The sequence below is a fragment of the Chrysochloris asiatica genome, unplaced genomic scaffold, assembly GCF_000296735.1.
Source record: "Chrysochloris asiatica unplaced genomic scaffold, ChrAsi1.0 scaffold00069, whole genome shotgun sequence".
NCBI classification, from domain to species: Eukaryota; Metazoa; Chordata; class Mammalia; order Afrosoricida; family Chrysochloridae; genus Chrysochloris; species Chrysochloris asiatica.
The window spans coordinates 9,354,482-9,369,449 of NW_006408587.1; the positions used below are offsets into that span (position 1 = coordinate 9,354,482).

Genomic DNA, 14,968 nt, shown 5'->3' on the forward strand with positions numbered 1-14,968 from the left:
GAGTTATAACTACAAGAGAAATATTACACTAATTTGGAAAAGAGAAAATTATGTATAATGTACTCAATAAACATAAGAGATAATGTAGCAAAACTCAACATATTTATAAAAGGGGGAAATAAACCACTGTAAGAATACCTGTCTAGTATCCCTATCCAATGTTTTCAATTTCTAACAAACCTTAGACAACTGTATGATTTTAAAGCTTCAGTGTAAGAACTAAATATTAGTTATTATGACTTAAAAAAAAAAAAAAAGAGGAAGCACAGAGGTAAAAAGGCAAGGTTTAAAAGCTTTCCACTCCAGGTTCTACAGTTGCCATCTTTAACTGAACATATTAGAAGAGACAAAAATCAATCAATCAAAGAAACTCCAAAATGAGTTTCTCTACAAAAATTTAAACATTGCTTTTTCCCTTCAAAATGTAGGCTTCTTGCTCAATATCTGCCCGCTTCTATAAAATTGCACAGTATGTTTCTGAAAATGCTTCATATTAGATGCTTAATGCTAACAGATTCCAGGCCTAAAAGCAGAAGGTAGCAAACCTGATTTGCACCACCCACACATTTCTGTGATTTGTAATTGCACAGAAGTCTCCCAATCAAAATGGGGGTAAATGTATTCCTAGTAGGCACTACTGAGTCACGTTGTTCAGACTGCTAGCTGAACCAGTCATTCCATTTTCAGTTTTCTGAAGTGTTCTCACAGCACTTGGAACCTGCATCCCAGTATTCAAAGAAAGTCCACCACACCAAACCTAAGAAAAGACAAAAACAAAGCTTCAAGACAGATTTCAAATAAAATTAGAACTTCAAAGATCTTTTAAATTTCCATTTGAAAAGCAAAGTGTCATACAAATGAACATCAATAGCTTCCAAATTGGTAACCCTGAGATTTCAGCTGAGAGAAAGTGAAAAGACTAATCAAGAATCTTTGAGAACCAGAGCAAATCTCTGTGGAAGAATAAGTTACGAAAGTTGTACACAAGAGAAACCCAAAGCTGCAGCAATGTAAAGAACTGATCTTAATCTTCACAACCAATAGAAGAACTCAGAGAAGCAACTTTCTCATCCCAATTACTGCTTCAGGTGTTGGAAATGAGCTGTCATATGAGACTACAGGGACCAAAGACTGATGCCTCTGTAGAAAGAATCAACCAATTACCATTGCTGTTCCCTCCCGACTTTGTTAATAATAGCTCTTTTATAATTCTTTAAGAAAAACTTCTGAGAAAATGCACATAGTAATATACTGATGAACTTATGTTCTATTAATTATTATTAATGTGGAAAATTTTATAAAGATAAAACCATTTTGCTTATGAAGTTGGAACATACTCAAGAGAATTAAAATATGAAGGTAAATCAACTGCCAAGTAAATAGCAAACAACGCTTTAGCAAACCAACTGAAAAAAAGACAGTTTTTTCAATAACTACTACTGGAACAAATGAACACCATATGTGCGTAAAATTAACTGCAAATCATATTATATACAAAAATTATTTCAAAATGAACCACAGACCTAAATGTAAAACCTACATTGAAAGACTAGATGAGCAGGAGAAAATCTCTGTGCTCTCAAGCTCAGCAAAACACAATCCGTGATAGAAAAAATTCGAATTAACTGAACTTTGTCCAAATGAATCATTTTATATCTTTGAAAGACTGTTCAGAAAATGAAAGCAAGCCACAAATTGGGAGAAAATATTTGCCAAACAAATATCTGACTAAAGACTCATAACTAGGATATATAAAGAACTCTTAAAACTCAATGATTAGAATATAACCCAGTTTAAAAAAAAAAGCAAAAATATTTTAACAGATATTTCACCAAAGACTTTATACAAATGGCAATAAGCTCATAAGAAGATGCTCAGCATCATTAGAGTCATTAAAAAAAAAAAAAAAAAAAAGAAGCCCACAATGAAATACATTACCTATTAAAATTGTTTTAAAACAGTAACAAAATCTGATAATAGCAGGTGGTGGTGGTGTGCCGTAGCATCAGTTCCGACTCATAGAGACCCTGTACAGCGTTTCCGAGGCTGCAAATCTTTACGGGAGCAGAAAGCCTCATCTTTCTCCCGCAGAACAGCTGGTAGTTTCCAACTGCTGACCTTGCGGTCTGCAGCCCGATTCGTAACCACTACGCTACCAGAGCTCCTTATAGATTGCTGATAGAAGGGAAAAATTGTACCACTTCTTTGGAAAATAGTTGGGCAGTTCCTTATAAGCCTTTGTTCAACTACAGGACCCAGCAATTTCACTCCCAAGAGAAATGAAAACTTAGGGTCAAACAAAAACCTACATGTGAATGCTGATGTTGTTGTTGTTCAATACAGTTGAGTCTATTCTGACTCATAATGGTCCTGGGCCACCTGTATAGGGTTTCTGAAGAATGGCTGGTGCGTTTGAACTGCTGATCTTGTGATTAGCTGTCCAGGGCTTATCCTACTGCACCACAGCAGGACCCCTGAATAGTGACAGGAGTTTTATTACTAATCACCCAGTAACAACCCAATGTTCTTTAACTAAATAATCTATGATACATTCATATATGAAGTACTGTTGTTGCATTTCAGAGAGCTGACTCCAACTCATTAGCCGTCAGATATGGCAGCGATAGGACAGAGTATAACTGCCCCACAGTCCTAGGCTATAACCTTCACTGGGGCGGATTTTCTCTCTCGAAGGAGCTGTTGTTAGGTGCTATAAAGTTGGTGCTGACTCACAGTGACCCTCTGCACAACAGAAAGAAACAATGCCCAGGCCTGCGCCATCCTCACAATTGTTGTTATGTTTAGGACCCCTTGTTGCTGCCACTGCATTAATCCATCTTGTTGGGAATAAACAAGATAAACATCAATAAATTGGAGCAGATGGCCTAAAATTGTAAACTTTTTGTTTAGCAGTTGAGTTATTGTTGTTAAATGCCATTGAGTTGGTTTCAACTCAGACACCCAGTATAGGGTTTCTAAGAAGTGGTTGGTGGATTTGAACCACCAACTTTGCAGTTCTCAGTCCAGTACTTATCCTACAGTGCCACACCAGGAAGACACTATTAATACACACAACACCATGGATAAATTTCACATGCATTACATATCACACAATATTTTTATATATTAACATTTACTGTACTAAAACATTAAAAAATGTATACTTTATCACAGATTGGGATAAAATGGATTAGGGAAAGGGAGCATTTTACAGAAAAAACAGGATCCTCTGCTTTTCTAAATATGCAGCACAGATTGCTCCCATTAAAGTTGTTAAACAAAATTAAATGTACAACAGGCACTAACCATGAAACCAGGAAGCACTGGTTGAGTGAATTTTGTCTTAAAGGAATACAACAATTGTTTTGAGTTTGCATCATAGAAAGAAAGTAGACCTAAAAAGAAGGGGAAAAGAAAGTCTAATTTATTATACAAAAAAATTAAAACATATGATGAAGACTAAGATATAATCATGCACAAAACTATTAAGTAAATGCACATTTTTATAGTTAATTGTTATAAATTATAAGGACAGCATTTAATAAAATTGGAGATCAGTAATAAGTATGCTTTAAGAAAAAGCCCACATCCAGTTTTGTCTACCTGGTTTTTAACACCCTCCATATCTGGCATTATATTCAACTATAAATTATTCTCTATCACTGTAGGAAAGCACTGGACTGAGAATCACAAGGTCAGCAGTTTAAACCCACCAGCTATCCTCGGAAACTCTACATAGGGTCACTATGGGTCACTCATATGAGTTGGGATTGATTCAAAGGCACTTAATAACAATCACAGCTTAACAAAAGATTTCATTAACCCCTTAAAAAATCAATACTATTTTATCCTCCTTATGTTTACCACAATCAGACTGCTTAACCAAATCTCCATAACCTTCTGAGCTGACCTCTCTGCTTTTAATTTAAGTTGAATATAATGCCAGATACCCCTGGAAGCCACTGATGGGGCCTTCTTTTTAAAGGCACCCTAATGAGACTAGCCATCCACTGCCTTCAGAGACATATTTAAATACCTTTGTTTGGCACAAACCTGGGCATATATGAACTGGAACTCTAGAACCACTACTTTCTGACTTGGCCTCCTAGTTTCCTAAAACCTTCAGAGAGGCCCCCTCCATGACTAATGAATAAAGACTACCAGTCTATTATATTTATTCAAGGCCCTCAGAATCTGATGCCAGATCCTTTTCATACAACGTTCCCTGATAACCTCTACTTTAGGTTAGCATGTCATTCATCTTTGAGGAATTACAGTTTTTATGGAAAGGAGACAGAAGATACCTCATGTAATTATCTGGCCATAATGTTATTTAAAGTGGTAAATTTTAGTCCAGAAGATGTATTCGAACATGGCTATACAATAGTAGCCTACATCACTCATTATTTGCCTCAGGGTCAGTCTGGAGAGAAGCATCCAGGGAATTATTTTTGTTCTTTAGATCACTACTGTGTCATCTTCAAAATTGATCTATCATTTGGATGACAGTTGTCGTGAAGTGCCATTGTGTCAGTTCTGACCCATAGCAGCCCTTTATAGGATTCCCGAGGAGCAACTGATGAGCTTGAACCGCCAACCTTGCGGTTCAGACACTGCGTACAGCGCATTAACCCATAGTGCCACACCAGATATTTATTAAATAAGATTCAAAGAATGCAAATCTTAAAAAAAATCTGCAAAAGATAAATATCAAGTCAATTTTTAGATAATTTGAAAAGAGGATAAACTCATTAAGAAGAAACTTCAGGAAGGTGAATGTAATATTCTTATAGTATCCTAACATAAGAGAAAAAAGAATTTGACAGAAGTACAAACACACACACACACACAGAGACAGAGAGAGAGCGAGAGAGAGAGAAATCTAGTGGATCAAGTGGCTACAAGTTCAAAACAGGTCAACAATGCTGTCAAATCATATTACTAAAAATAGCACTGCCAAATCAGTTGTCCTATGCTGGTTAGAGGTTATGTGCTTGACCCAATCTTTAAGAAATACAAAATTGACAAAATTGTGTACAACCCTGAAATATTATAAGGGTTTGGAAAAATCAGGTTGCAAGAGGAACAACTAATGAAATAAAGAAGCAATATTAATAGTTTCTAAACAAATATGGAATAGGGAACATAATTCTGCATTTCTTCAAGTGGCAAAATTTAAGAGTAACAGGTCCAGAAGTTACAAGGAAACAAACTGATACAACCTAAGAAAATTAAACCTGTTCACCAATGAAACAGGCTTCTTTCTAAGACAAGCTTCACACACAAGTCTTAGAAGGCAGCCTGCAGAGACAGCGGACTAAGGAGTATACGCTGCGAGGCAGTGGGCTAAGGGAATTCTAAGGGTAGCTCCAACTTAAAAAAATCTGATTCCACCCATCTTGACAGATGATAACACAAGGTAAGGAAGAGCTTAAAATGGGGGAAAAAAAAAAAACAAAAACCAACCCCACCAAAAAAACAGTTGCTAAAGACTAAAACCATCCTTTCAGATTGACTTCATATATGACTGTCACCATTAAATACCATCAAGTCATTTCCTATCTATAGCAAACAACTCTGCATAAAGTTTCCAAGGAATGGCTGGCGGGTTTGAACCACCAACCTTGCAGGTAGCTGTCCAGTGCTTATCCTAGAACACCACATCAGGACTCCTCATATACAATGTTGTTAAGTGTCATCGAGTTGGTTCTGATTCACAGAGACCCTATACAGTGTTTCCGAAGAGTGGCTGGTGAATTTGACCCGCTGACCTTATGGCTCAAACTGACCTTGCAGTCTAGTGCTTATCCTACAGTGCTCTAAGCAGGGATCTAAGCAGCCATCTCCACTCTTGCACTCAATTCTAGGTAAGAGATTATGTCTGTGATCAAATCTTAGTTGGTCAAAACACCCGCACGACAGTGTTAGTAGAATCTCTGTACAGATGACTACCAGAGAAAAGTGCTGAAACTCAAGTTACTATGATCAAATATTTGTCTTAAGAGAAAAGAAAAAAACTTACCACCGTCAAAATCACAAAATATACCTATTTTCTCAGGAACAGTAACATCCAAAGCTTTGACTTTATTATTATGCTTTGCTGAAAATGTGTTTTGTAGCCAATTGTTTACATGGATACACCAGCTAGTGTTTGTCTTTCCCAACTGGTCAAATTTCCCCAAAGTTTTGTATGCTACTCCCACACTGTAGGATTTACAATCCTTCTGGGCCTTGACTTCCCAATAATGTTGTCCATTTTCAATAGCAGTGTCTCCTACAAAAGACCAAAAAGGTAGATTTGACTTTCTCTCTTTCAAATGAAATATCCTCACTCCAAAAAACAAAATCCATTACAGTTAAGTCGATTCCAACTCATAGCAACACTCTAGAACTGAGTGGAACTTCCGCATAGCCTTTTTTTACAGAATTGGACGGCCACATCTTTTGCCTGTAGAGTGGCGGGTAAGTTCAAACCACTGACGTTTCAGTGCCTTAATCATGGCACTTACAGGGCCCCTTAAAACTACTTATCAGGTACACAGAAATCCTGATGTGGTGCTGTGGATAAGCACTGGACCTCAAGGTGGGTTTGAACTACAAGGTCGGCGGTTCAAACTCACCAAGTCAATCCTTGGAAACCCTATACAGGGTCCCTATGAGTCGGAACTGACTCGATGGCACTAAACAACAAAGTCACACAGAATTGAATTTTACTTGTGCCACAAAAAGCTGATTCAAATACTTTCTAAAAGAATAAGCACACTAACACACAACAACTAAATGCAGAGTACCTACTGTACCTTTACTTTTATAGTCATTACTATATTTTTTCTGAATTTAAGAAGTTTCCGATCTTTTCTTCCTTCTTATCCTCTAAAGGTTTACACATACATCAAGAGAGCATTCTGTAAAACTGGAAGCTTTTTTTTTTTTTTTAAAGTAGCAAAAATATTAATAAGCAATTTTAAAACTCCCCAAAGTAAGGAGACATCAAGAGTGAGAAACTTCTGCAAATATACTTCCAATAAACAGGCAGTCATGCCAGCCCACCCAGGCGACTATGAACCTCCCACATAATATAATGAAGAACTGTTATGTTTTATCTTACCCAGCACTGTGTATGACTCTCCAGTAAAACGATCTCTGCTGCCTCTTACTGCTGGAGGTCTGGCGCCTACAGAGGTCCGTTTAGGGGATGGTGTACCACTTCTAAAGGAACAGGAACAAAAAGAAAAGTAAATATTCTATGCTGTGTTTCACACACTCAAATGACAAATCATGGAAGGAACCTTAAAAAGGTTTCAAATTATGTTTCAAAATTGTTGTTTTGTTGTGTTTCAAAATTAGCATCATTTTATTGGATCTAAATTATTCAAGAGCATTGTTAAGTATAAGCATTCAAATGTTAAGAAACCATGAGCACTAAGCAGGCTGAAAGCACTAGTGTCATGCAGACTGAGCAAAGTTTGTGGAAAGAACACAGAGTTGAGATTAAAAAAAAAAAAAAAAAAAGACAATGCCAAAATGAAACAAGACATGACTGAAAGGAAAGAAAACCACCACCTCAAAAAAGGTAAATTGGAACAAGCAAAGGCAAATTGGCTCCTCCTTCTTATAATTACAGTTAAACAATCTTTTTCAAAAGTAGTGGGTACGATTGTTGTGGATCTTGTCTTCTTAAAAAGAGAAAGAGCAACTGTACAAATCTGTGCAGCACAGGATAATGTTATAATACTAGAATATTATATATTTTTCCTGCAATAATGGACAGGACCCAACCTGACTCCCGTTGAATTAAGTTACATGATGTGGTAAACTGACCCTTTTACAAACTCCCCAATACTCAAAATAGACAAAATTCCCAAAGATGTTTATTAAGTAACATTTCAATTACATTGAATTTATCAAACAAGAACACATTTCTTTTCTTGCCAAAATTATCCCAAAATTATTACTTAGAGGGCCTGGAGTAAATTTGTATTTATAGTCTCAATACTAACTAGAAATAAAAACATTTTTCCAATAGAGTTGCACTAGAATTTTTCTCACTTAAAAGGGCCAATTTAGTAGACTTTAATATCTGTCAACTAATAGCAGAAAAAAAATTCCTGACAAGGGCAAGGCAAATACAGAGATCCACTTTTAAGGCCATTTCACATGGTTCAGTGCACTGTATTCCGCAGTAGCTAAATGGCATCTTGCTATCAGAGGCAGATTCACTGGACAGTTTCAAAGAATTGAACAGTGAACTCCGGAACAGTAATTTTCTATTTAAGGAGAATGATATTGAGAAGATAAAGGATTATATTAAGTATTTAGGTGAATTATAAGTCTACAACTATCGCATTCCTACAATTTATTTCTTTCCCAAATTAAAATTTTTTAACTTAAAAAATTTCCCTCAAGTTAGAAATAGTCAGTGTAGTTCTATTTGCATGTTCCTGTCAGGCAAAATGTTTTGAAACCAGTGATATCCAAGCCATGTTACTGAACCAAATAGTATCCACAAAGGCCACATAGGCTGCTGCAGGACTCGGGGAGAAAGCGCCACTTTAACCAGCTGGGCTTTTCCCTTTTTAGAGTAGGCTTCTGGAAACGTTTCACTTGAAGAAGCCATTCTGTTGCTTAAAAAAAAAAAAAAAAAGTGTGAAACTGTTCTACATGCAATATCAGAAATCTATGCAAAGTAAGGGGGCTAAAAGAAAAACTGATCTAGCATGGTTTATAAATTATACCCCCAAAAAATGTATCCAGAAGAAATCCCTGTGCAATATAAACACTGTGTATGATTTACAAAGTCAGTCTCCACAAGGTCAATTGAAACTGACCATCTGAAATGTAAATACACTCCACTCTAGAAATAACAAGTGGGCACTCAGGATAGCTTGCCAAAGACAAAAACACTGAAAAAAAAAAAAAAAATCATTGAAATATTACTGCACGTTAATCTTCCTCCTTGCAAGTTAATTCAACTGTAAATATTGGCAATTAATTTTGAAAATGAATATAGTTCTAATTAATCTTTATGTCAAAGTGGAAAATTAGTTTTATAACTAAACAAGGAAGATGGGGCTATAGCACTGCATTATATTTAACTTAACTTCAAACACTATCCTTACACATAACACTTATGATTAAAATGCTTGTTAGCTGACAGATGGAGCAAAGAAAGTAAGATTTTGTTGTGAGATACGAATCAGATGAATGGAGACAAGACGTTAGAGTAGACGTGAGCTAATGGGTGAGGAGAAATTAAAATGAGTCATGACAGAGGAAGTTGTGGGGTAAACCAGTGGTTCTCAAACCTGGCTGCACATCAGAATCACCTGGGGAACAAATTACCAGACCCCCACTCCAGACTGCTGAGTCAGAATATCAAAGGGTGGAGATCAGAAATACTTGCTTGTTTGTTAATTAAGAGACACAGGATTTTATTCTCAGCTGGGTTGGGAAGTCACTGAGGTTAAAAAAAGGACAGGGATAAAAACAACAAAGGGCAGGATTAAAAAGGTAGTGGGAAAAATGGAAGACTGTTCTTACACAAACTACCCCATGGCGCCCTCCACACTTGTTGCTTTGTTACATGAGGAACTTGGCTGTGGGCCTGCTGAGGGAAGGGAAACACTACTGGTAGGAACCACATCTTCTCATCTCTGGATACTCAGTACAGAGAAGGTACGCAGTATAGCCCAGCTACCTGAGTAAATAGAATATGTGATGTTATTCCTTGAGGACCTTGCATGCCTGCCCAATCACAGTCCTAACTTGGAGAAACACAATCACTTGGGATTTTGTAATAAATCAGTGGTTGTCCATTGAGCAAGTTCAACAGGTGCAGAGTCCACCAGGAAACTTTTAAAAAATACACTGAGATTTCAGCTCCTCAGTTGGCAGGCTAGTCTGCTGGGTTGGGACATGTATTTGATAAATTTCCCCAGGTAATTCAGGGCAATTAAAAGTAATCAAGAGAAGTAAGCAAGTAAGAGAAAATCATGTGTAAAAGCAGAAAATTTCCACTTAGCACTACCTCAAAATGTTCTGAGTTCTTCTGATAACTAGAGAAATACCTTTTTAAAAGAAATTTTAAAAAGTGTAACTTACCAGTAGTAAAGAAATAAAGGGAAAGCATGGGGAAAGAAAAACAATATAACTATTGAGAATGACAGTTTAGTTTCAGGAAAAAAGGTAAATCTATGAGCATTCCAGCCTTCCCACTTTAAATACATATGTGCAAGTACAAAAGCTTCCATTGTCTTATGTCCCTCTCTTTATAACACTTTGGTTACTTAACTATCTGAATTATGGCTTACTACTACTCTAGTTTATATTGTTTTACCAGCCTCCCAAATGATCTTTGTCACTCAATTCACCTGACACCCCTACTTCAAAATCTCTAAGTACTCCAGTATTGCCTCCAAACTACCTACTGTGACATTTCACGGTTTTAAAAAACTAGGTTACAAGTTGTCTTTCTAGTTTTCTTATCACTACACACAGCTCATTGTCAATGTTCCTCAAATTCACTCTGTCTGACTCAGTGCCATTCCTCTTGGTTGCACCCCCTCTCACTCCAAGTCCAAATGTTACACATTCTTCCACTTCTTGGAAAACCAGTTCAAAAACCATTCTCTTCACGAAGGTCTTCTCAATCCTACAGGCTAAACAGCTCTTCGAAGAAGTCTGGCTCCAGGTGCAAATCCTAGGTGTGAGCTTTCAGATCTGACCACAGTCTACCACAAAGGTTTTACCTGGGCTGCCTTCCCCACACTAGGCTTTATCTCTAGCAAGATGTGTGGTCAAGGACTCAGTCCTCCAGGCTGGCCATGTTCATAGACCATCCTAACCCAGGCACCTCCACTCAGAGACTCCTGTGTGTGCCTTTGTGTGCCTGGAGGAGTGGGTGGTGGTCTGGAAGCATTTTTTCTACTGTGACTCAGTACATTTCCACTTCTTCTTTCCCCTCTGTCTCCTCCAGTCTTCAGGTATGAAATGGGCAGGGTTGCTTTGTTTGGGGCTCCCCGAACAGTGAAATGATCGCCCATTTCTGCTGGTGCACCTTATCCTCACCCAGTGCTATTCCATGAGAAAAAAATGGAACAATGGAAGAGTCAGCATCCTTTCCCTTGTATTTATAAGTTCACAGTAAGTGAGTAAGGACTTGATGGCTACATTGTTTGACTTGTCCTAATTGATTGCTTTAACATCTGGTAGCTCTTGCTAACTTCCTTCTTCTGAACTCTTGTCCATACTTACCATTAAAGGTAATCTATATATAGTCCTGGTGTGGTGCTGTGAGTTAATTAATGACTGGACTACAAAGTCTGTTTGAGCCGCAAGGTTGGTGGTTCAAACTCACCGGCCTCTCCTTGGAAACCCTATACAGGGTTGCTGTGGGTAGGAACCTACTCAACGGTACTTAACAACAAAAACAACAATACCTTTGTTGTTGTTGTTAAGTACCCTTGAGTCGGTTCCAACCTACAGCAGTCCTGTTTAGGGTTTCTGAGAAGCGGTCAGTGAGCTTGAACCACCGACCTTGTGGTTCAAACTGACTTTGCAGTCCAGCACATTAACCCACAATGCCACACGAAGATTCCTACTTACATATATACATATATAACTGGAGTTGAATTTTTGACTGATACTCATATATATCTACATACATAAGAGGGTGAGTCAAAAATATAAACTCCAATTATATTAAAATGTCCATCCACATCTATGGCTGATAACACTGAGTGGAGCACATGGAATGATTCTGTCAAATAAATGAATGACAGTAGATTATGAGGCAAATAATTTGCATATCAGCCATGGTTGTGCCTATGAAATAATGCATGATAGACTGGGGTTTCGAAAAATCTGTGTAAGATGGGTACTGAAACAACTCACAGAAGAACACTAAAAGAAGCGTTTGGACATCTGCAAAGAAAATTTGGACCAATACTCGAAAGAAGGTAAAAGTCTCTTTAAAAAAGAAATCATTACTGGTGATGAGACATGGACTTATCACTACGAGCCTGAGAGTAAATGACAGAGTATGGAATGAAAGCATCCTCAATCACTGACCAAGAAAGTTCAAGAGTCAAACATTAGCTGGAAAATTGATGCTTACAGTTTTCTGGGACTGGAACACTATCAGGGAAAAGGTTCAACAATCAACAGTGCTCGTTACAGTGACATGCTCATTCAAGAGCTGAAGACTAAACTTTGTACTAAATGCAGAGGACTGCTATCCAAGGACGCTGTGATCTTGCATGACAACACATGTCTGCATGCCTCTGCCCACACTGCTGAAACTGCAAACACTTCCTTTTGAAGTGTTCAAGCATCCTCCCTATAGTCCTCATCTTGCTCCATCAGACTTTAACCTGTTTGGTCCCCTGAAAGCAGCCTTTTGAGGATGAAGATTCTCCTCTGATGAAACAGTGAAGACAGAAGTGCATTTATGGCTTGCAGCTCAGCCTAAGACATTTTTTAATAAGAGAATTTGAAAGCTTGTTGACAGATGAACAAAGTGTATTGAAAAGCAACAAGATTATGTCAAAAAATTATGTGTCTTCTCTACAAGTTGAATAAATTAAATCCAACAGCCAGAGTACAGTTAATTTTTGACTCACTATCGTAAATATGTATACATATATATACTGTTTTTATTATTAAGTGTTGTAGCATTAGTTCCAACTCAATAGTGATCCAGTATAGGGTTTCTGAGGAGTGGCTGGTGGGTGTGAAACACTGATATTGTGGTTCAAACTGATATTGCAGTCAAGTGCTTATCCTATAGTGCCACACCAGGACTCCATAATCAGAGCAAAGTTTTTGAAGGCAGGGGCAGTGTTTATCCCTATAAACCCCATAGCATCAACAGGACACCCTACACACAACCAATATTTGTGGAAAGAATAAATAAATGCATATAATGTTCTATAAATGGCCTACCATAAAATATTATTAAGAAGAAAAGAGAAGAATGGAATGTTGTTGTTGGTAAGTACCAACTCATAGCAACCCTGTATAGAGTTTCCAAGGAGCAACTGGTGGGTTTGAACCACCAACCTTGTGATTAGCAGTCCAGTGCTTATCCTACAGCTGCTGTTGTTGTTGTTGCTAGGAGCCGTCAAGTCGGTACTGACCCATAGTGACTCTATGCACAACAGAACTAAACACTCCCCGTCCTGTGCCAACCACCTAAATGTCAAATACACGCAGTCTACAAATTTCCAAGAAACCAAATCAAATTATACAAGGAAATCTAGCACCATTTTACAATTCATAGCATATTAAATACACAGTCATTTTCACCATAAAGAGCTATACACTGAAAAGAAGAGAGAAGAAAAAAATAATTTTAAAAAGAGAATACACCTGGTTTCTGGCAAAGACATGTGATATCTTCAAATTATCACATAATGTGTGCAATTTGAAATTATTCCTCCTTCTGGCACTATCTTAATAATAGAAGCATTGACCATTATTTTTTATCCTTGATGCTTTTGTTGAATTGTACGATTGTTACAAAATATACAACACTTCAAATTTGCCTACTGTCAGATACAAATCAAAGCAAAGCTATAATGTTAGATATACTGAATACAGCACAGCAAGAAAGATTCCAGGTATGAGTAAGTGCAGAAAAACCAGCTGTAAGAAAAGAATTCAAGAAAAACTAGAAAGCAGAGCTTACTGCTATGTTATCATATGCAATAAAATCTAAACAATATGCAACACACTATAATGCCGTAAGTTCAAAACCATAAGCTACCAAAACAGACACTCTACACAGAGAAATATTTTAACTTATAAAGGCTGCTGCAATGGCTTCTGCTTACGGGTTTAAAAAAAATTAAAGTTATTCAGCCAAGCTAGGTATACTAAGTCCTAGAACTAGACAGACACAGATCATCACCTTGTATGTTTCTTCAGTGAAGTAACATGGGCACTGTCAGACAAAAATAGGCAACTGTTAAGAGAATGTTTTATAACTAAACTTTAACAGATTATAGTAAAATGAGATCAAAAGCCGGATGGGAAAACTTTTTGATTCATCATTGTAACCCACAGACATTTACCTTGACTATTTCATCTTGGGCTCTCACATCCTGATACTGAGTTCTGAAAATCACAAAAGGTCCTCAGGCCTTATCAGGAGCAAGAGTTGGATAGAACATGCTAAAAATTGTCATTCAATGAAGACTTTCTTGTAAGACAAGCCACCTCAAATTCTACAACTGAATAATTACACTAGAGCCTTTTCTCTAGGCAATTGAAGTTGCTGTACACATAATGTTCAAGAAACAGGATACTGAAATAAGACTGTATAAGTTAAGAAGAGGATTAGGAAAGACGTTCAAACAAAATAATAAAAACGTTAACTATAAATTCAATGGTGTTTCTAACACTTCATAACTCATATGGGTGTAACAGAATGAGAGTTGCTGTACATTCCCATTAAGTAAGCAGCAGTGTCACTAAGAGTGTCACAAGGGTGTCAGTCACACCAAGTGGCAGTGTCAGAGGGGGTGACAATAAAAGTATTCTGTAAGGAGCCTTGGTAGGGTAATGGATTATGTACAAGCTGGGCTGCTAACTGCAAGCTTAGAAGTTAGAATCGACCCGTTTATGGGAGAAAGATGAGGCTTTCTGCTCCTGTACAGATTAACAGCCTTGGAAACCTTATACAGGGTGGTTATGAGTCAGAATCAACTCGATGGCACAACTACCACCAACATAACTACTGTATAGTGTTTCAGCAGAAATTTATTATTTTTATAAAAATATCCATGTAGCTAATTATAACAAAAATATTTTTTTGTAAGCCCAGATAACATGTGTCAATATACCCAACAAAACAAAAACTCTATGCTGATTTACTTTTTAAATTTTCTAATGCACTCAGGTCAGAACTGTCCTTATCAATTAAAATAACACTTAAAATGTCAGTTACAAGAACACTTGAATTGTGTGG

General features: G+C 37.2%; 1 protein-coding gene across 2 annotated transcripts in view; it reads right to left on the bottom strand.

The window, feature by feature from the left end:
• Positions 1-318: 318 nt before the first annotated feature.
• FSD1L (fibronectin type III and SPRY domain containing 1-like) overlaps positions 319-14,968 on the bottom strand; it is a 70,643-nt gene continuing 55,993 nt past the window's right edge. The window contains exons 10-14 of one of the 2 annotated variants that reach the window (XM_006864697.1): positions 13,910-13,942; positions 7,109-7,206; positions 6,023-6,274; positions 3,307-3,395; positions 319-757 (exon numbers count right to left, since the gene is read on the bottom strand). In XM_006864697.1, coding sequence (XP_006864759.1) covers positions 635-757; positions 3,307-3,395; positions 6,023-6,274; positions 7,109-7,206; positions 13,910-13,942 — 595 coding nt within the window. In that variant the 3' untranslated portion in view covers positions 319-634. The remainder of the gene's footprint in view (positions 758-3,306; positions 3,396-6,022; positions 6,275-7,108; positions 7,207-13,909; positions 13,943-14,968) is intronic. The other variant, XM_006864698.1, reaches the window with a different exon arrangement.